General features: G+C 46.2%; 2 protein-coding genes across 3 annotated transcripts; one reads left to right on the plus strand and one right to left on the minus strand.

Moving 5' to 3' along the window:
• The first annotated feature begins 382 nt into the window (after nt 1–382).
• Nucleotides 383–5,972, plus strand: LOC128420313 (D(4) dopamine receptor-like). The gene is made up of 2 exons (XM_053401921.1): nt 383–1,139; nt 4,046–5,972. The coding sequence occupies exons 1-2, from the start codon at nt 383–385 to the stop codon at nt 4,306–4,308; spliced, it is 1,020 nt and encodes a 339-aa protein (XP_053257896.1). The 3' UTR covers nt 4,309–5,972.
• A 1,644-nt stretch (nt 5,973–7,616) lies between these two features.
• Nucleotides 7,617–20,676, minus strand: LOC128419395 (sulfotransferase 2B1-like). Of its 2 annotated transcripts, none has more exons than XM_053400028.1 (6): nt 20,417–20,676; nt 14,632–14,840; nt 13,013–13,142; nt 10,326–10,420; nt 8,749–8,929; nt 7,617–8,389 (listed from the first exon to the last, which is right to left on the minus strand). In XM_053400028.1, the coding sequence occupies exons 1-6, from the start codon at nt 20,553–20,555 to the stop codon at nt 8,283–8,285; spliced, it is 861 nt and encodes a 286-aa protein (XP_053256003.1). In that variant the 5' UTR covers nt 20,556–20,676; the 3' UTR covers nt 7,617–8,282. The 2 variants fall into 2 exon arrangements, with proteins under 2 accessions (XP_053256003.1, XP_053256004.1); XM_053400029.1 differs by having other exon boundaries at nt 13,013–13,139; nt 20,417–20,675.
• Nucleotides 20,677–20,917: the final 241 nt, after the last annotated feature.

A 20,917-nucleotide genomic window follows, 5' to 3' on the forward strand; every position in this document is an offset into this window, starting at 1 on the left:
CCTGAAAGGCTAGCAGGTGTGCTTATCAACCATGATGATTCCCTGCTATATCTTGCTGCTGTTTCTAAAGCTAGCAGGCACCTGGGCTGCTCAAGAGGGAGAATGCAATGAGACCTGGACTCCTGTGACTAAAGGACCAGAGCAGCCGGAGTCTAGAAAAGGAAACCTGTTGGCTGTACAAGAGAGAAAAGATGCAAGGAGAGATGGGCATGCCCTGGGAAAACAAATTCCCAACCTGAAGTGGAAGGAAGAAACCCAAACAATTGAGCCAAGGCCGCCTGAGGATCTTGTAGGGGAGGACCACAAAATTAAAGAAGGTCCCTCCTGGCAGCAGGGCCCTTGCCCCAGCAATGGTGGCCCTCAGCAGTGGTGCGGCAGCTGGATGGTGAAAACCAGCTTCATCTGTGTTTTGGGGCTGCTGGCCCTGGTGGGCAATGGGACCATCATCACAGTCATTGCCTCCTCTGTGTCCGGCTGGAGTCACAGCACCCGCCTGGTGCTGTTGTCCTTGGCTGCGGCCGATACCGCCCTGGCAGTGCTGGTGGTGCCCCTCAACCTCTACCGTAGCTTGGTGGTGGGGCCGATGGCAGCAGAAGGGGAGGCGTCGTCCTGCCGGGCGGTGGCCTTCATCAACTGCTGCATTTTTGGGGCTTCCCTCTACTCCTTGGCAGGTGTCTCCCTGGAGCGCTACGTGGCCATTTTCTACCCTCTGCACTATAGGCGCCTGCTGAGCCACAGGAGGGTGGTCCTCCTCATCACCGCTGCCTGGCTCCTGCCGGCCCTTCTGCTGGTGCCGCTGGCCGTGCCGGGCCCAGGAGCCTTGCTCCAAGTTCGCTTCTCATCCTCAGCCCTGCTGTGTGAGCCAGACTACGGCTCAAACACCACCTACTCCCTCTTCATAGCAGGCACCATTTTCTGCCCTGCTGCTGGGACCATCACCTTTGCCAACCTGTGTCTGTGGCGGGCAGCCCGCTCCCAGTGCCGGCGTGGGAAAGGTGGCAGGGCCCTTCCAGCGAAAGAGGCAGGGCCGAAGATGCGCTGTGTGCTGCCGTTGGATGCTGCAGCCCGCATCCTCCTGCCTGTCGTCATCGCCTTCTATGTCTGCTGGCTGCCCTGCATCGTCACCATGCTGTACAATGGTGAGTGTACAGAGAGGGGGTGATTGCAGTTCTGGGGATCCAAAGCAGTTCTGGCAAACCGAAAGCAAGAGGGGCAGGGGTGGGGGCTGGCTAGCAATTCATATGCGCCTGGATACACTTTGATATAATTACTACCAGCAGGCTCTTGCCAGACGCTGAAACAAAAACAAAACAAAAAAGATGCTGCAGTTTTGAAATCGGGGGTCCAAATCAGTGCAGTATTGAAAGGTTCGGTCTGCTATCTTGAAACAAAATGGTATCTAATTATATCCAAACATAGATGAAAACTTGCTTCTTGAGCTCTGGAACCAGCATGCAAAATTTGGATATGATATCCTAAGAGGTGCTCAGACGCATAGCAATCAGACAAACAAGTTTCCAAAATATATGGTACAAAATAATGGAAATGCAATACATGTCACAACACATGGGGAGATTATGACCAGGATCTCAGTAAGCAACACCTGGAAAACAAACTGTTGATGGCCAATTTCAAAGGCTGATGTGCTCTCCCCTTCTCATGGGTTTTTTAATCTTTAAATTTGACATGGACCGGTCCCAAAAGAGGACTGTCCTCTGACAGCAGTTCAAACAAAGAAACGTCCTCTGCAAAGTAGGGCCACGGGCACTCTTATTGCTGCCTGAGGCTCTCCCCACCTCCAAGTACTAGATGCTGTATTGGTTAACTCTGCAGCAATTTGTACTTCATTGATTGAAAAGCCAAAGTGATTCAACAGAGAGAACGCAAGCATAATTGTTCTAAATAGGTTATCTGCAGTTTGAAAAACACTTCAGCAGCTGCAACGTCTGATTTGCTGTTCCCCATCCTGCAAAGAAGCATAAAGAACTAAAAGTCTGTATGGATGCAACAACAGAAAACATGTCCCCAAACTATGGGAGATTGTCTGTGTTGCAATTAGGACACAGTCGTTACATACACGTATACACCCACACCCCAATTCCCTAAATACTACAGTGCATTATTCACAAAGATTTTCCACAACAATGTGGTCTAGAAGCTTGCTTAAAAACAAACAAAAAACGACTTTGACCTCATGTACCAAACATAAACAACCTGCAATGTTTACTTGTTTAAAACTTGTTTGGCATTAGGTAATTTGATCCTAGAAGGATGGATGAGGTTGGGCGAGTCTTTGCATGGAGGTCTAGAGACTGAGGTAATTAAGCACTACAGTTTCAATCAAATTTCTGACATTGCTGGGTAGATTTTCCTCTTTCCAAGCAGTAAGGCGTGTGTGTCTGTGGATGACATTTCAAGAGTAGGGCTGGGAGGGATAGAGAAACTAGTAGGAGCCAGTGCTAAGACTGTTATGCTAAGATCAATTACCTGGAAGTAGAGATGGGGGAGAAATTTGATTTGCTTCAAATTTAAAGGCAAACCCACCAAATCCATACTTTCTGAAACAATTTGTGAACTGAAACACTGCCTCCCTTTTGAAATTCACTAACTTTTGCAATCCGTTTCTCCATCTGAGTAACGTGTAGAAAAGTGCATATACTAGGGTACCTGGTGGAAATAGCATGCAAAAATAACACACATAACTGCTTTGCAGAAATGTGTGTATGGTATTTAACAAAATTGCAAAACAAAAATTGCGTATATTAGGAGAAAATCGCATTAAAATGCTGGTGGGTTCTTATGAAGACTTTAAGAAAATAATATTAATCCGCAAACTGGTGTGAAGTTCAGTGCAGAAGGGAATTTAAGATGGGTTAATTTCAGTTTCTCATTTTTCCAATTCACCCAGCCCTACTTGGGAGTAAGCTCTGTTAAATTCAGAGAGACTTAGTTCAAAATGATCATGTATCCAAACTGAGTTGGTGTAATAGAAGATGGGCTTGCAGGCAACATGGCGGGGGCAGAGAAGGCTTATCCATGATTGGAGTGAATAGGGTACTCCCCTTCCAACCTCAGTCTGCCCTCTGCCAACCCCCACCAGCCTGCCTTCTTACTTACCCATAACCAGTCCAGAGGGTGGTCCTGCCTGTTAGTTTCCTCCTCCTCCTCTTCCTCTGTCTCAGCATTGGCCTTTGCAGAACTGAGCAGGGGGACAAAACTGGAATGAGTTTGCTCTGCCTGTCTTTGACTTTGGCTCCATGTGCTCTTGGACTCCCTGTCTTATGCCTTACCTGTCCCAAGGTGCACCATCTACCAGTGCTCCAGGTAAGAGATCACCTTACCTACTATATATTGCTGCAGACATCGGATGAGTCACTTCTTAGATAGGAAGCTGCCTTATACAGAGTCAGACCATTGGTCAATCTAGTATTGCTTGTGGCAGTGACTGTCTGGGATTTCACACAGTGAGTCTTTCTATGCCTTACCTGGAGATGCCGGGGATTGAACCTGGGACCTTCTGCATGCAAGGCAGATGCTCTACCACTGAGCTACGTGGTAGAAGATCTGCTCAGTGGTGACAAGTAGCAGAGCTTTAACTGAGCAGCCCACATGGCATGGAACTTCCTTCCAGTGGATATAATACAGGTGCCTTTAAGGATCATACAAAATCCTTTGGGGATTTTGGTTGCTATGAAATACATTTTTATTTCACCTGGCTTCCCCAGAAGGATAATCCAAGCCTGGTCACTGTTAATTTTGGAGCGCTATAGTGTTATTTTAATATGATTTTTGCTTGGTTTTCTTAATATATTGCATTGTATTTATTTCTATCCTGTATATCACTTATTAGAGGTTCTTTTGAACATAAAGCCATTAAGAAATAATGCTGTGAACTGCCCTGTGATCTAGAGATGAAAGGCAGTATACAAATTTTATAAAGAAATAAAAGAAACAACAAAAAAATTCTAAGATAAAGAATGAAATAAAATAAATGCATTGCATCCTCCTGGCTAAAACATGCCTTCCCTGTGCTGTCTCATTCCAGCTATCACCCACAAAAGAGTCCATGGATGGGTTGAGATGGTGGCCTTGTGGCTCCCCATAGGCAGCGGCTTCCTCAACTGCTTTGTCTACTTCTGGACCAACAGGAGCTTCCGGCACAAGTTCCAGAAGATCGGGCATAAGCTGTGCTGGCCCTGCTATAAGGCCACAGAGGACCAATGGTGGCAGCAGCAGCAGCAGCAGCAGCAACAGCAGCAGGAGCTCCCTACCGTCAGTGCGGCTGTGAGCAGCATAACCTCCCCCTAAGGCTCCTCCTGCAACATGAGTCTCCCAGCATCAGCTTTTCCAAGAAGGCCAAGCCAAACTGTAACAAACCAACACCCATCCAGGCTCTCCTTACTGAGTTCAGTCTGGTTTGAGGAAACCTTGCTGCAGCATGAGGGCCATTCCTGGAGCACATCTGCATGTATCTTTTGGGAGAGACCTGGATGCCTAAGCAGTTGGAAGGGCAGTTCTGGAAACAGCCATGCCAGGAAGTGATTCAAGAGAGGAAACTCAGTGTCTTACTTGGCTGGGCTTCCACTTGGGGGTTATTTTTGTGACTGGCTGTGCTGAACTAGGCTCTAAGCTGAGGAGGCCAAGGAGCTGGGGACGAGTGCTGTGCCACATCACGCCCTGACGCGCCTGCTCCCACTTTTCAGAACTGCTTCGCCAAAACATTGAGTGGTTTGCCCCCCCCCCCAAAAAAAGCACCAGGCAACTGCTGGGAAGAGGTGGTAGAGCAGCCGCAGGCAAAAGTTGTACAAGGGGTGTAAAAGGAAAGCAAGGGTCACTGGAACATCTAGTTGAGCAGAGAGCTGCCTCCCCCCCCCATTTATATTTCTATTTCTGTTCTCTCTCTCTATTCCTCCTCTCTTCACCATTACAAACACTGCAGCAATCATTTTGTTCCCCCAGACCCACGGAAAGGAGACTTGGTGGTGAGGAGAGAAACCCTTTTAAAAATAATAATAGTAATAAAATATGAAAAATGGTAAGGGTCATGGTGACTATTTTAATGCTCCTTTAGCAGCCAGACTCTGCCATCTGCTTGAATTTTAAGAGTAGGGTTTTAGCTAGTCGTTTCCCTCCTCCAGTGTGCTGGGCTGTTGACAGAAAAACACGTGTGGGAGACCCATCATCACGTTCCGTAAAAGCCAAGGCTCATGAACCGAAGAAGAAATTGCCATGAAATGAAAACATCTGTGAAGTTGATCTGAGCTGACCTACCCTGTAGGGTCCCCCCCCCTTTTTGGCATGTTGAATTGGCCACGGACCCCATACCAGACTTCAGAACATCTTGGAATTTCTTCATCTCAAGCAGAAGTGGAAAACCTTTGTCCCTCTGAACGCTGCTAAGCTTCAACTCCTCCAGCCCTTGAGAGCAGGGCCAGTGGGAGTCTGGAGGTCCAAAGGCTCTCCACTCCTCCTCTAAAGAGATTTACTAGGATGCAGTGGGTTAAAACAGAAGACACGTGCCAGCACTTTCACAAGACTGCAAACCCCACTGAAAAAGACCACCACTTGGATTCACCTCATCCCACAGGGGTGGAAAATGCTTGGGCAACTAGTTCCTTGTTCCCAGAGGCCATGATATAGCATGTAGCACTCCTGTGACTGTTTTTACAGCAGAATTCGACCCTCCCTCCCTGTATCCTGTTGCTGCCCAGTCAGTTTTTACATAACCTTGTCTCTCCCTGCCCCCACATCGCTCTCTTCTTCTTAACTATTTTATACACTAGTTTTTAAATGATTCAGAGTGAGAACAGAGAACTGAAGAGATCAACGTCTCTGAATGAAGAGTTCAAGGTTTCTGATTCAATTGCCTCCCCCCCCTTAAGATCCTAGCAGTTACAGACATGCAGAAACACAAGCCATTGCATAGAGAGTGACTAATTCTCTTGGGAAACTTTTTCCCTCTCTAAGTAGGCATTTTTTATTTCTATATTTATTTATTTTTGCAAAAAGGCCAGTGTCGGGTGGGGTATTGGGGCAAACTTGTTACAGAATTTTTTTTCTGCTGCAACAAAATTGGACTAAGATCTCAGGCAGGGCTTCTGTTCAGAAAACTAGCTGTGTTCATGATGGGATGTCAAGAGCCCTCTATTTGTTTTCCTCCTTTCACCTGCAATATTCCTACCCTCTGTGTGTGTGTGGGGGGGTTCTCTCCCACTCTGTAGCTGTTGTGCAGCAGCGATTATGCGAAATAGCATGTTTGTATCTGATTTGCTTAAAATAGCCATATTGAGAGTATTATTGTTTTTTTATGTAAAGAAAAGAAAAACAGCATGAAATGATCCAAATCTACTTTGTAAACCCAAACCTCTCTCTAAAACTATCCCCCTCTGTTTTATTGTTTTCCAAGCCTTTTAAAAATCCTTTTGTGGCTTGGAGTTCTGTGTGTAAGTAACAATCCTTTCTGTCTCCACCCTCCCCCTTTCCTTTCTGATCTGTAAGTGTTGTGTTCCTTGGAGAAAAATTATTAAGTTATAATTTAAAATGATTGAATAAAAATAAAGATTTTTGAAATAACTTTTGGATTCTGCCTCCTAATTTTTATTTTCTGCTAGCACTGTCAAAGGCCCTTGGGTTGCTTCCCCCTCCCTCATGCCAGTAGTTTGGGGGATGGAGGGAGAATTGCCAGCATAATTTTCTGGCCCTGTTCCTCTGCCTTGACAGAAGCCTATTGTGCAGGATTTGACATGGTGAAGCTTTTCCTGACATGCGGGTGGGGGAGGAAATCTCAACTTCTGGATGGCAGCATGTCAGTGGGCTGTGAAAGGCAACAGAGCAGGTTGAGAAAATGCCATTGGCAATCTCCTCTGTGCTGCTGTTTTTCATTCCTTTCCATTATATTCTTCCCCTTTAGAATACAGCATAGCCCAAGAACAATTTTGAGTGATATTGCATTTGTAGGTGGGGGGTGGCTGCTGGAACACTCTGTAGAACTCAACTGAGCCTTTCGCTTCCTGGCCCCTAAGCAACAGAGTTCACTCAGTCTCCTGACACTATAGCTCACGTGAGGTCTTCTACAGCCTCATAAAAGCTGCTAATGGATTTCTCTCCCTCACTCAACAACATTTCCAGGGTGGCAAATTATAAAATGTGGTGGCAGAAAATGCAAATACAATACAGGAAAACCATTATAAAAATGACAGGGAGTTAATTCAGTGTGTCAGAATATAACTCACTCCTGTGTACATGGGTCCCCACTTGGGTATCAGAGCACCACAGAACTATGTCTGGTCCATGTGTGTGAAAGAGAGATAAATGGCCACCTTTCCCTAACCTGCTGCCCTCCAGAAGCTTTGGACTACAATTCCCATCAGCCTCAGCCAACAGCCATTCTGGATTTTTAGGTTTGGATGTTTAACGGATGTGCTGTTGCTGTTTGTCTTTATATATATATATTTTTCAAGGTTGTTAGCAGTTTATTTATTTTTATTGTATTTTTATGTACTTTGTGGTGTGGGTGTAAAAAAAAAAAGAAGCAAGGGATAAGTAATACAAAACCGATGAAGCACACTTTACTACTTCTGTGAGTTCCAGCATCGTTTAGGATACACACAAGATGGTACTGATAAAACATTTTATTGAGTCCTGGGTACAGGCAGCTGACTACTTAAAAGACTGCTGAGCACTGTCCATCCTGGCTGGGACTGATAGGAACTAGAGTCCAACAGCATACGGAGGGCCTGGATCAGGTTCCCCACCCCTGCCAGAGTTGTAAGCTGGTAATTTACTCCCCACAGAGCCTTCCCAACCACCCCTTGCTCATTGGCAGAGAATGTGGCTTCTCTGAAGAAGATCCCCATTTCAATCTCACCCATCTCTGGTTAAAGGACCTCAGGTAACAGGAATCTCAGGTAAAAGATCTTCATTGCTGGTGAGGGCCCTCCAGGTGTTTCAGACTACAACTCTTATCAACATCAATGGTCAACTTGGCTGATGTTGATTGGAGTTCTGGTCCAAAACATCTGGAGGGCACCAGGTTACAGAAGGTAGACACCAGGTTATGGGAGGTAGACAGCTTCTGTCTATGTGGGTGACAACCTTGACTCGGAGCTTGTTCACATTTCATCTGGCATGGGAAAGGTCCCTGCAGAGCCTTTGTCCAGTGGCTGCCCTTTTCTGGCAAGCTGGTCCCCATACACCCACATTGGTGTGTAGGATTTGGTTCTTTGAACACCGTGGGAATCCCCAGCTGGCTATAATCCCTTGGCTCCTGGATCATGTTGCCATCAGTCCATGAAACATGGACAGCAGTCTTCCATTTCCTGCTGGTACTTCTTGTTGAACATCTCAATCTGCAGTGGGGAAAAGTGGTTCTTCCAGTCTCCAACAATACCTAAGAAGAACACAAAGGCATTGTCTGGCTGGGTCAGAGCACAGCAGACATCACCTTGTCCAGCAACATCTGGCCAGAGGCAGCAATCAGTGACTGAGGAGTGTGGGAAATGCAGATAGTGGGTGCCTGTTTTATCTCGACAGGAATGGTGTTCTGCAGAACAGGGGCAGCCACACTAGCAGCCCTGCTCTGAGTTACTGTAGCAGGCTTCTGAGATGGAACATGCAGGAGAAACGTTGCCACAGACTACAGCAAACTAATACTGGGTGTGTTTGGAAGGAGCACAGAACTCCAGCAGGGAGCAGCAGCTTTGCTGCAGAAGTTCCCACTTGCCCAGCCCTCCTTGTCTCCCCACCCACCTTTCCTCATGAAGTGGCTCTTGCTTGGATCCATGATCTCATGAGGGACGAGTGTACCATTCACCATGGTGTTGTTTCTCATGGAAGCAAAACTACAATGCTTTTGGATGGAAGCCATCTGGCCTGGTTGCAAAGGGCAGTCAAGAAAGGCGCTCAGTCTCTCCACAGAGCCTTCCAGATCCTGGGGAAAGGGCAGGCAAGGAAATCCATTTCAGTTTCTCATTTTCCTCAATCTTAAGTTCAGTTCTGTGCATTTCTGCATTAGTGTGAGATTTATTTTTTAAGAATGAAAATTCACTGGCATTTTAGCTGCAAATCCCAATACACACACGTTTCTATGCAATTTTGCCTAATATAAACATTTTTGCAAAGCGGCTTTCTCTTAATATAATACATGTCATTTTCAGTAATGTAATCATTTTAATGTAAACTTTACTCAGGTTGGTGCATTTTGTGGACCTTCCTTGTCTTGAGAACTGTGCTGCAAAATTCAGAGAAGTACAGATTTCAAAAGATTGCTGCTTCAGTTTGTGTATTGTTTCAGAACGTGCAAACTGAATCGAATTTATCTCTTATCCCTACCCTGGGATCACAGAAGTGAGTAGAGGGAAGAAGCTGGACCTTACAGGCTACATCCAGCTGTTGAGAGACACATAAAACACTCAAGGCACAGGCCTGGGACACTCATTTGCCCCTGGGCAAATCAAGATGGGTAGGTGCCCAGGGTCTCACTGGCACTGAGCTTTGCAGCATGTCCAGCTACTCTGCAAAGCTGGGGTTTTTTTAAAGCTGGAAAAGGGAACAGAGGAAGCTTATACCTAGTTAGACCATTGGCCCACCTTGTTCAGTATTGTCTACACTTACTGGGAACAGCACTCAAGGGTTTCAGGCAAGGAATCTCTCTCAACCCTACCTAGAGAGGCTGGGGATTGAACCAGGGGCCTTCTGCATGAAAGGCAGGAGCTCTGCTGCTAAGCTATAGCAAAACAATACAGGGAATGTAGCTTTCTGATATTGTCTATACATTGATTAGCAGAGACTCTGCAGAGTTTCAGATGAACCTTTCCCAGCCCCACCTGGAAATGCCACGGATTGAACCTGGAGCCTTCTGCATGCAAAGCAGGGTTTCTGCTGCTAATCTGCAGCCCTTCCTCAAGCATCACCATCCAACCTGTTCCCTGAGCTGCCTGCATGAACCTGTCACTCCAGGGCAATTGCTCACACTCACCCTCCCAAAGCAAGACCTCCCACCTGCTCTCCAAACCAAAGGCTGCATCAATTTAACCACCCATATCATGTGCATGGGGGCTAGGACATGGGTAGGCAAACTAAGGCCCGGGGGCCAGATCCAGCCCAATCGCCTTCTAAATCCGGGCCGTGGACGGTCCTGGAATCAGCGTGTTTTTACATGAGTAGAATGTGTGCTTTTATTTAAAATGCATCTCTGGGTTATGTGTCGGGCATAGGAATTCATTCATCCCCCCCCCAATATAGTCCGGTCCCCAACAAGGTCTGAGGGACAGTGGACCAGCCCCCTGCTGAAAAAGTTTGGTGACCCCTGGGCTAGGGAAACTCACCTGATGCAGTTCCTCGTAGGTGATGTAGAAAACATCCAACTCCTCCTTGCAGCTGAGCCAGCCTCTGGTGTGTTCAAACCAGGAGCCATAGTGCACTGTGTGGGACAGGACAGAAGAGATGGGTCAGAGGGTGAAAGTAGCACCTTTGCCTACAACATTGCATTAATCTTAGTCTGGGGTGACCTTCTGAGGGCCACATGGGAGCAGTGGCAAGACGAGATGCAAAAGTGGTTGAGGCAATGACTGTAAATGTTACTTTTATACAGAGTAGGCTACTTTCAACACACAACGCTCTAACCTCCATCCACAAAAGCAAGTGGTATGATCAGAATTCAAGGACACATTCCAGCCCAGCAAAAGCACTTGGGGACTGTTGCAGGGTGTGTGTGACTGGGGAGAGTTCCAAGGGCCACACAGAGAGGCTTTGGGTCTGATGTTTTCCATCCCTGCAATAATGCCAGCCAGCCAGTCTACAGGTCTCCCTGGAGGGCAGGGTCCATTCCACCCTCACGCCCTTTGCTGAGATTTCAGAATGTGGTTAATCCAGTGGCTCTGGCTCATTTAAGCAAAGGTAAATAGCTAAGTGTGCAATGTTGCTCTGAATCAACAAATCTCCCCTAGTAATGCAGGGAACAGGCTCCCCATCTAAAATAGGAAGAATCAAAACTAGTGATCTGGCACAGTTGGAGTTGCCACTTATAGAATAGAATAGAATAGAATAGAATAGAATAGAATAGAATAGAATAGAATAGAATAGAAAGTGTACTGTGCCTTTAACATTAGTGGTATGACAGGCAGAAGTTCCATAGGTGCAAGGATCCTTCCCATTCTCTTTCACAGCAAGCTGTCTCAACTGGATTTCTGATTAAATAAAGGCGGTCTCAATAACTACCAGTTCAAGCAAATTACGTAGAAGCTGGGTTTATTTAGTGGTTCTGCTTTTCAGAACTGCCACTTTGCAATGACTAAAATCACACAGCTCCAAGGCTTTGCAAACTGCAGTGAACTTTGCTGCGATCAAAAGGGAAACCTGACCTCTGCTGTCCTGTGGGTGTTTGCTAGAAAAGTGTTTCATAAGCTCATATTAAAAGGGCAGAAGTTAGGGAAGGCATCCAAGCTAACACAGCTGGAAATTTAAGAAGCTACATTCCCTTAGAGTGACCCTCCTGGAATCTCAGTACAAACCTCAGAGGGCAGAAATCAAACAGCTGCTTATTATGGTTTCATATTTGTGTAAGAATTTCAATTACTATTTTGAATTGTTTTAAAATGGCGGCCAGACTGCCCCCAAATGTTTTATTTTTATTTATTTATTTTTCAAAAAAACAAACAAACTGGATTTCAAAGAGAAAAAGACACTACTGGTAGCAGTAGGGATCCAGATTGTAGTAATAATATGACACTTCTAGTGGTACTAGAGATTCCAAATAGAAGCAGTAAGTTGTAGTAGTACTAAGATTGTACTGGTAGCACTAGAGATCCCAGAGTAAAATAAAAATGCGAGCAAATGTAAGGTTTACAAACAGGCACTATTGCTAGCAGCAAAGATCCCAGATAGCACACAGGGAGAGAAGTTATATGTTCTTTTACTGTGTTATTGTGACCTTAAATCTCAGCTTTTATGAGTTTCCTCATGGCTTTTTAGCAGCAATGATGACACTGTAGGGAACTGAATTTCTGTTGCTGCAGGTAACATTATTATGGGCCCAGCCCTCAGTGCTACTGGGTATTTAAATGACTCCAGGGCACAGGCCCACAGTGCAAATTTGCATAAAATTTGTATATGCTAATTTAAAGGTACAATTTCAAAATCAGGCCAGATTCCAGAGGTGGGAAATACAAACTCTGCCTTTTGCTTACTCTGAGGAATGGGATGCTAACAGGTTTTCCAGGGCCCAGTACACTGTGGATAGGGCCCTCTGCAACTTAAGGTCACTGGGGTCTCCATGACACTCTGTGTCTTGCAGCGCACCCAGCTGCCCTAGGAAACACCCTGGGCACAGTGTTGCTGCCAAGAGAAATGACCCAGCAACTAGTTTAGAGAACAGGTGAGCAAGATGTGAAGTTTATAAAATTATGCAGCGCACAGAGAAAGTGGATAGAGAAAATGTTTTCCTCCCTCTCTCTCAATGCTAGAAATCATGGATGTCCAATGAAGCTGAATGTTTGGAGATTCGGGACAGATAAAAGAAAGGACTTCTTCACGCAGTGCATTAAACTATGGATCTTGCTCTCAAAGCGGGCAATGGCTTTGAAAGAGGACTGGACACATTCATAGAGAATAAGGCTCTCCACAGTCAGAGGCAATAATGCTTCTGAATATCAGTTGATGGAAAGCATGCAGCAAGGGAGAGGGCTTTTGTGCTCAGGCCCCTGGAAGGTTACCCAAAGGGAATGTGCCCCTCAGACAGAAAAAGGTTCCCCACCTCTGGGCTACACTGACAGGCTCTCTGGGGTTTCAGACATGCATCTCTTCTGGAGATGCTCTGAATTGAACCCGGGACCTTTCACCACTGAGCTTTGGCCCTTCCTCTATTAGGTAGAAGTATCTGTATCATCTCAAAACAACATATTCCCAGGTGGCTCTGGGGTGTGTGTGTGATTGAAGCCATGATAGTTAAGGCATTGTTAGGCAGGCAGCCCAAATGACACCTGTGACGCAGAGATGCCTGACCTGACTCACACACCTGTGCCATCCAAGAAGCTGAGGAGGAACTCATCAAAGGTGCCAGGGTCAGGGAAGAATTTGGCCATCCTGCAGAAGTGATAGAAGGACACAGCAACATCTTTGGGGTTTCTGGTCAGGTGGATCACCTGCTGGAGCAAATCAAGAGGCAGAGGGCACACGCCATGTAGGTCAGCACGACGCAGCCCAGGTGGAAAGGACGAAAAGCACCCCTCCATTTTCCTTCCCCTCCATAACAAGAGCCCTTCTGGAAGCAACCGACCAGCCCCACAATGGCCACCTCAGTGCCTCTGTGAAGCCCACAAACAAGACCCCCCTGCTGCGATTGTTCCCCAGGAACTGGTGCCCATAGGCATACAAATTCTGAATCTAGAGACTGCATAGAGCCATCATGACTAACAGCCACGGATAGCCTTATCCTCCCTGAAGTTGTCTAACTCCAAATTTTAAAGCCATCTAAGGCTGCATAAAATCCATAGTGTTTAAAGCACATTTCCAGGATAAACTGTAGCTTACCCTGCATAGAATTAAAATTCCCAGCACCCTTAACAAACTACAGCTCCCAGGATTATTTGGAGCAAGTGTCCTTTAAATGTATGGTGTGCATGCAACCTAAGAGGGCAAGGCTCTTCCTATATTCTTATCCCCCTCCCTTTTACAAACTTTAATGAAATTTGTAAAAAATAAAATACAAAACATAAAGTGTTGTCTTCCGGACAAATACATGTATGCATGTTAAGTCTTGTATGTAGTCATCCACATGACATCAAAACAGACTTGGAAAATGTTTTACATTACAGATTAAACTCACATCCACAGGGTATTCTTCAATCTAAAGTGTTAAGATAATTTCTCCATAGCGGCTGCTGTGACTGAGACAGAAGGAATTCCGCAGTACTGTTGTTAATAAACGACATGAATCGAGACCATACAGAGTCAAAACCATCTTTCTTATCTTTTTGAGAGTGCTGCTGGTTGCCAATAAGTTTCCTTAAGTTAAAATGCCTGGTGGGAAATCTTGGAGAGCTGCTGCCAGTCCAAGTGTTGATGACTAGGGGTGGGGAACCCCTTTTGGGCTCAAGGGTTGCATTCCCTTCTGGGGAGACTTCTGGGGGCCACATGCCAGTGGTGGGTGTGGCAAGAGGCAAAAATGGGTGGGGCAAAGGGGTGCAAGTTTTACCTTTAAACAGTAGCATAGTTTCCACACACATTCACGCGCCTTCTCTGTTCTCTATCCAGCCAAGCAAGAGTTCAAGGATATATTCCTGCTGAGCAAAAACACCCAACGAGGGTGTGCAGCAGGGCCAGTGAGGGGGTATGGCTTAGGGAGAGCTGGTGTGCTGCGGGGAGGGGCCCAGGGGCCAGTTAGAGAGGCCTGAGCTTCCCCATGCCTGATGTAGCCAACACTGAGCCAGAAGGAACAATAGTCTGCCTTCAAAAAGGCAGCTGTTTATGTTCCAGCAGAAGGGAATGGCCAAGGGGCTCAGGAGGAAACAGCCATGAAGGCTGCTGCTGCCACCCCCGGACATCTGCCGCCTGAGACGGTTACCTAACAGTAGAGCCAGCCCTGTCCTGATTCCATGAGAAATATGTCCAAGTATGGGATCTCCTTGCACATACCTTGGGCTTAGCTTTCCTCAGAGAAGCTGATAACACACGGTAGGGCAAATGGGTGGTGAGGAGGCGAGGTCCTTCTGTCTCCCGGAGAATCTCTGAGAAGTAGGTGTGCTCCAGCCATGGGTTCCGGGTCCAGTTGGGGATGTTCTTGGCAGGCTGAGGGTCTCCTTTGCTGTAGATTAAGGTCAGGATCTCCTGCATCCAGGTGGTGCCTAGAGGGGAGGACAAGAACATTAGCAGGGGAAGGCCTCTGACCTCCAACCACTGCATAACCTCCAGGGACAACCTCATTAATGGCAGGCTTGTTAAATGTAAGGACTGCAATTGTTTTTGTTGCAAGGAAGAAGGCTTATTCATATAGGGTGTAATAAGGTTACAGACTAGCGAAGGCAGTCTTTGGTCCACCTTTGGTCACATCCACACTATACATGAGAAGTACAAAGGATCCTGGGATCTGTAGTTTCATCCCTCACAGAGTAACAGTTCCCAGCACCCTTAAAAACTGCATTTCCCAATATTATTGGGAGGAAGCTATGCCCTTTAAATGTGCTTTAAATGTATTGCATGGATGAGATAAACTGTGAATGTGCACACCCCGCACATTTAAAGCACATGACTTCCACCAAAGGATCCTGGGACCTGTCGTTTGTTAAGGGTGCTGGAAATTGTAGCTCTGCGGGGGTAAATTATAGTTCCAGAATTCTTTAGAGGGAAGATCTTGTGCTTTAAATGTATGGTGTGCATGCAGCCTGTGTTAGCTTATTCATTTGATGTCATTCAAAGAATAAAAGCATGAGTTAGACATTTCTTATAGACTGGGGCAGGTCCAGATGGGAGTTTGCTGTGGCATTGGTTCAGGTTTTTGTGTGTGGGGTTTTTTTTGGCAATGTTCACAAGTCATCATCATCATCAAAATGCCAACCCTTACTTTTTATACATTTAATCCAGATGTTCCCTTGCTGTAGAAAATCCAACAATTATGAATAAATTGTTATATGTCTACAGTCGTTTCTGGTATGGAAACTCCTTGGCAGACATTTTGGGAGGAGGGGAGGAGAGTTGAACACATTCTCTCTCTCTCTCTCTCTCTCTCTCTCTCTCTCTCTCTCTCTCTGCATACATAAAGGTAAAGGGACCCCTGACCATTAGGTCCAGTCGTGACCGACTCTGGGGTTGCGGCGCTCATCTCGCTTTATTGGCCGAGGGAGCCAGCATACAGCTTCCGGGTCATGTGGCCAGCATGACTAAGCTGCTTCTGGTGAACCAGAGCAGTGCATGGAAACGCCGTTTACCTTCCCGCTGGAGTGGTACCTATTTATCTACTTGCACTTTGACGTGCTTTCGAACTGCTAGGTTGGCAGGAACAGGGACCGAGCAACGGGAGCTCACCCCGTCGCAGGGATTCGAACCGCCGACCTTCTGATCGGCAAATCCTAGGCTCTGTGGTTTAACCCACAGCGCCACCCACGTTGAACACATTCTCTCTCTCTCTCTCTCTCTCTCTCTCTCTCTCTCTCTCTCTCTGCATACATACCAAACATTTAAAACACACAAACACACACACACAAACGAATTCTGGGAACTGTAGTCCATCCCTCATGGAACTACAATTCCCAGCACCCCTACAGTTACAAGGATTTTTTGGGCAGTGTGGGAATATGCTTTAGAGGTATGGTGTTTATGCAGCCATCTCTCTCTTTCTCTCTCTGCCAAGGTCCACAACAAAAATAAGAGCTTCTAAAGCTGCTATTGCATTTCAGTAGAAACTCCCATTGGCACAAATGAAAGGCTTCCTCGAGTCTCTAATCCAGATACTGGAAAACTCTTGGGCCGACTGCTCCCCACTTGTCTCTCAGTGAGTCCGTGGCCTCGTTGTCATTATTACCAGATGTGGTTCTGCTTCAGCTTCTCATCATTGGTACCAGTCTAGCAGAGATAGTTGAGGCTCAACACAGATATGGAGAGGGTAAAGAATTTCTTTTATTTTGCTATTTGTTAAATTCATTTCTGTAGTCTCTAGTATATATTTTGGAAAGCGGTTTATCAGTCCGTTCGCCACGCATTTGGATACTGCTTCAGATAACATAACCAAATTTTGTGTCAGCCAACGGAGTTTGCTGCAATACCAGAAGCTTAGTGAAAGGAATCCTTGTTTTGGAGCACACCTTCAAATGGAAGGTGTTCAGACTGGGACTATAAAACAAGAAAGGTTATGTTTATTAAGGGAAGTATATTCTTGAGTTCTACAGCACTAATTAGTTGGAGAAACAAAGAAGCCAGACTTGCCCCTTGGTTCTCAGAAGATACATCTGAGATGACCTGTTGGCTCAAGGTCCAGAGAAAAGTGTGTGAAGGAAGGTGGAAGTGAAAGACAATGCAACTTGACACATATCACTTTGACTTCAAAGGGTAGGTCAGCACAGAGATCAACGGGACAGCTTAGGAATCTGAAGGCCTTCGATGCTGTCCGTCTTAACTCCATGCAGACCCTTCAACTTACAGCCGCAACCTCTACCACCCTCTGGTCATCAGAACATTGCCTCATCTCTCATGCTTTCCTTCTCCTAGATGGGCTACTTTCCCAGGCTGCCGAGCTCCAGCTGCCCCTCACTTCCCTCTACAGCACGTGTAGAAACCACCTTCTTGATCATTGGACCCACTATTGGTCTTGTCCACTCAATCAGCTGGAGCTTGTCTTTGCATGCAGGGGAAGTCCCTAGATCAATGAGGGCTTGAGACCCATTGGCTACCCTCACCTGCTTTAGCCAGTCATCAAAGCTGTTGCTGGGGTGTGGCCACTGTCACATGTTGACGGCTTGTAGGAGCCATAGTTCAGCGCTGAGTGCAGGATGGGTATCAAAAGTGGACAAACTACCCCAAAAGGAGCATGACATGTCTCCCACCACAGGTAACACCCCTCTCCTAACACTCCATACATCTCTGTCTAGCGGTATTCAAGCTGGATATGAGGTGCAACCACCCACCCCTGCAATTAAACTACACATTTTTCAGTACACTTTCCAGTTTCTCTCCTCTAACTTGTCATTTGGGGGGGAGATCTCTTAGCTTAAGAAGCCCCTTGGCCTTCCACTTTACAAACTGCCTAATCTTGTCTCCATGATAAAACAAGAGGCATCCCAGAAAGGAAAAAACAGGTGAGCTGAGCATGTCCTGTTTCTCCCCACCCCAATCAGAAACGGATTAATTTGTTTAATTTGCTGGACCCTTTTAGCAAAGCTGAATTATACAGTGGTGTGGCCGCATTCTGACACCACATCCTTCACTGCAGGTATGAGTATCAAAAAGTTTGTTGAGGGTGGTGGTGGTGATAGGGAACTACAGATTGAGTCACCATCCTGTTGCAAAACTGAGCCACTGGTTAGGGCACTGGTTCCATGCAGCTTTGAAGGCCAAAGCGTGATGCTGGGACCAGCCCACTGCTATGAACCTGGAGCAACCCAATGTGCCAGGTGATGTTCATGATTAAAATCGAGATGGACTTCCTCTTTGCACTGCCTGGGTTTTCACTAGACACCACCTATCTCCCACACTCAAAGTTATCACACTATCTTTTTTTTAAAAATAATTTTTTATTAACTTCCTTTTCTGTCATTACAAACATCTCATATCAATAACATACATATTACACATCTTCACCCTTCCCTCCCGGGCTTCTCTCAGCTTCCATTTCTGGTTTGTTACCCCCTTATTGCATACTTCTATTTCTTACAATCCACTATATCATTTCTTCATTATTTTAAATGTTTCTGCAAATATGTTATAAAAGGTTCCAACTCTTTTTCAAAGTCACTGTTGTCCTTTTCTCGTAGTCTATCCATCAGTTTTGCCAGTTCTGCATAATTCATCAATTTCTCTTGCCATTGTTCATTTGTTGGAATTCCTCCAGTCTTCCAGTTTTGTGCTATCAAAATTTTCACCGCTGTAGTAGCATACATAAACAATGTCCTTTTCTCTTTCGGCAGATCTTGACCTAAAATACCTAACAGGAAGGCTTCTGGTTGTTTAAAAAGTTATCACACTATCTAAGGATGGGTGAGACATTTGGTTTGGTTTGCATTTTACCACAAACTTTTCTAATCTGCACATCTCAAACAGCATGCAAATGAAAACAGAGGTATCTTTTGAAATCCGTCCTTTTCTCAATTTCGCAGTGCAGTTTTCTAAGCAAATAAAGTGTACAGTTCAAAATGCTGAGCCTTATGTGGCTCATGTCCACAATAACCTCCTCTCCCCACAAGAACTCACCTAGACCCTACGATCATTATCTGAGGCCCTTCTTTGTGTGCCCCCATCACAGGAGGCTTGGAGGGTGACAACACACAAACAGCCTTTTCAGTGGAGGACCCCTGTTTGTGGAATGCTCTCCCCAGAGAAGTACACCTGGTGCCATCTTCATACTGTTTTAGGCACTGGACAAAGACTTTTATTCCCCCCCCCCTGGACTTTTGCCCTCTGATTTGAAGGATACCGTGGCCTCTTTTCATGGGGTAGGGCTTGTAGTCCTGCCTTTTTGTTTGTGTTTTTAGTCTTTTATTTGAATTGTTGTGTTTTTAGGTTTTTACTGTTGATTTTAATTGGTTTTAATGTAGGTTGCTTTGAGTTACTTGGTAAGAGTACAATAAATAATAACACAAAACTGTGTACATAAGTGAAAGTGTGCCTAAAACTCCATATAAGAGAAGGGCCCAGATTCAATCCCCAGCATCTCCAGGTATGGCTGGGGCAGAACCTGCACTGAAATCCTGGAGGGCCGCTGCCAGTCACAGAAGACAACACTGGACTAGACAGACCATGCTCTGACAGTGTAAGACAGCTTCCTATGCAGCTAAGAGATCTTTGTGGCTCAGGGGTACAACATCTACTTTGCATGCAGCCTGTCTTAGCTTCAGTCCTGAGCATTTCCAGATAGACCTGGGAGAGAGAGGCCCCTGCCTGAAACCCTGGAGGGCCCCATCAGCTCAGTAGACCAGTGGTCTGACCAAGGCTGTATACACACTCTCATTTACCCTGCAATCAGTTACCAGCAACCCATATCTAGCCTGTACCTAACCTGTTGTTTCTTGCAAAACACCGCATTCTGATGCACCGTTCCCTTAAATAAACCCTACCGTATTTACTCGAGTCTAATGCGCCATGGAGGGACGCAGGTGGCACTGTGGGTTAAACCACAGAGCCTAGCACTTGCCGATCAGAAGGTTGGCGGTTCGAATCCCCGTGACGGGGTGAGCTCCCGTTGCTCGGTCCCAGCTCCTGCCAACCTAGCAGTTCAAAAGCACGTCAAAGTGCAAGTAGATAAATAGGTACCATTCCGGCGGGAAGGTAAACGGCGTTTCCGTGCGCTGCTCTGGTTCGCCAGAAGCAGCTTAGTCATGCTGGCCACATGACCCGGAAGCTGTACGCCGGCTCCCTCAGCCAATAAAGCGAGATGAGTGCCGCAATCCCAGAGTCGGTCACGACTGGACCTAATGATCAGGGGTCCCTTTACCTTTACCTTAATGCGCCATGGAATCTAATGCACCCCTCGATTTTTGCGACGTAATAAAGTTGAGCATTAGATTCAAGTAAATATGGTAATTAAAATAAAAAGGAAGAAGAAGGGTGACCTAGCTATGTTTCAAGCTGGCCATTTGTACACAGAATAAAGCAACTCCCTAAGTTCCTGTTTCAGCCCAAGCAACGCTTTTGCTGCAGACAGAAAGGAGGGCAGGAGGTCCGTGAGCCTCTGAGGGGCTTTTCCCTCCACTGCCCTGCCTCACACAGCCCTTACCTGATTTGGGGTAGGTAACCAGGAGGACATCAGAGCTGCGGAACTGGAAAGTGCTGGCAAAGTTCAGGGACGCCTGTGTGTGGAGATGGCCAGGCAGGCTGAGGCCGGCAAAGGTCTCCGTTACATCCAGCCTGTACATATTTGCTGGGTTGCAGCAGTGTGTGGGGAGAAAAGCAGCAGCAGGCGGGGAAAGGAGAGCTCCCTTCTTCCTCCCCGCCCCAGACTCCGGGCTGGGGGGCGGAGCAAGGGCTTCAGAGAGGCTGCTTCTGTTTAAGACTCGCATTTTGTGACTGGTACACTCTTTACTCTCTTAACTTGTTACCAAAAAAAAGAAGAAGCCAGCGTTCTAGTTTGTGTGTGTGTGTGAATGACATTCGTTGTGAATGTAATTGTGCAGCTAAACAGTTTGCAAGCCTTGCTGTGGTCTGTTTCATGAGAGAGAGGATGATGGTAATAAATCTGCTAGACTTTAAAGAAGCAGCAAGACTCTTTTGTTGCTTA

This window comes from Podarcis raffonei, chromosome 8, assembly GCF_027172205.1.
Source record: "Podarcis raffonei isolate rPodRaf1 chromosome 8, rPodRaf1.pri, whole genome shotgun sequence".
NCBI lineage: Eukaryota > Metazoa > Chordata > Lepidosauria > Squamata > Lacertidae > Podarcis > Podarcis raffonei.

Excerpts from the sequence above, each read along its gene's own strand:
- LOC128420313 (XM_053401921.1), top strand. The coding sequence starts at position 383 with ATGGTGAAAACCAGCTTCATCTGTGTTTTGGGGCTGCTGGCCCTGGTG. Across the intron at positions 1,140-4,045 it reads CGTCACCATGCTGTACAATG|CTATCACCCACAAAAGAGTC; the intron begins GTGAGTGTACAG and ends GTCTCATTCCAG.
- LOC128419395 (XM_053400028.1), bottom strand. The coding sequence starts at position 20,555 with ATGTACAGGCTGGATGTAACGGAGACCTTTGCCGGCCTCAGCCTGCCT. Across the intron at positions 14,841-20,416 it reads GGTTACCTACCCCAAATCAG|GCACCACCTGGATGCAGGAG; the intron begins GTAAGGGCTGTG and ends CCTCCCCTCTAG. Across the intron at positions 13,143-14,631 it reads TGAGGAAAGCTAAGCCCAAG|CAGGTGATCCACCTGACCAG; the intron begins GTATGTGCAAGG and ends GATTTGCTCCAG.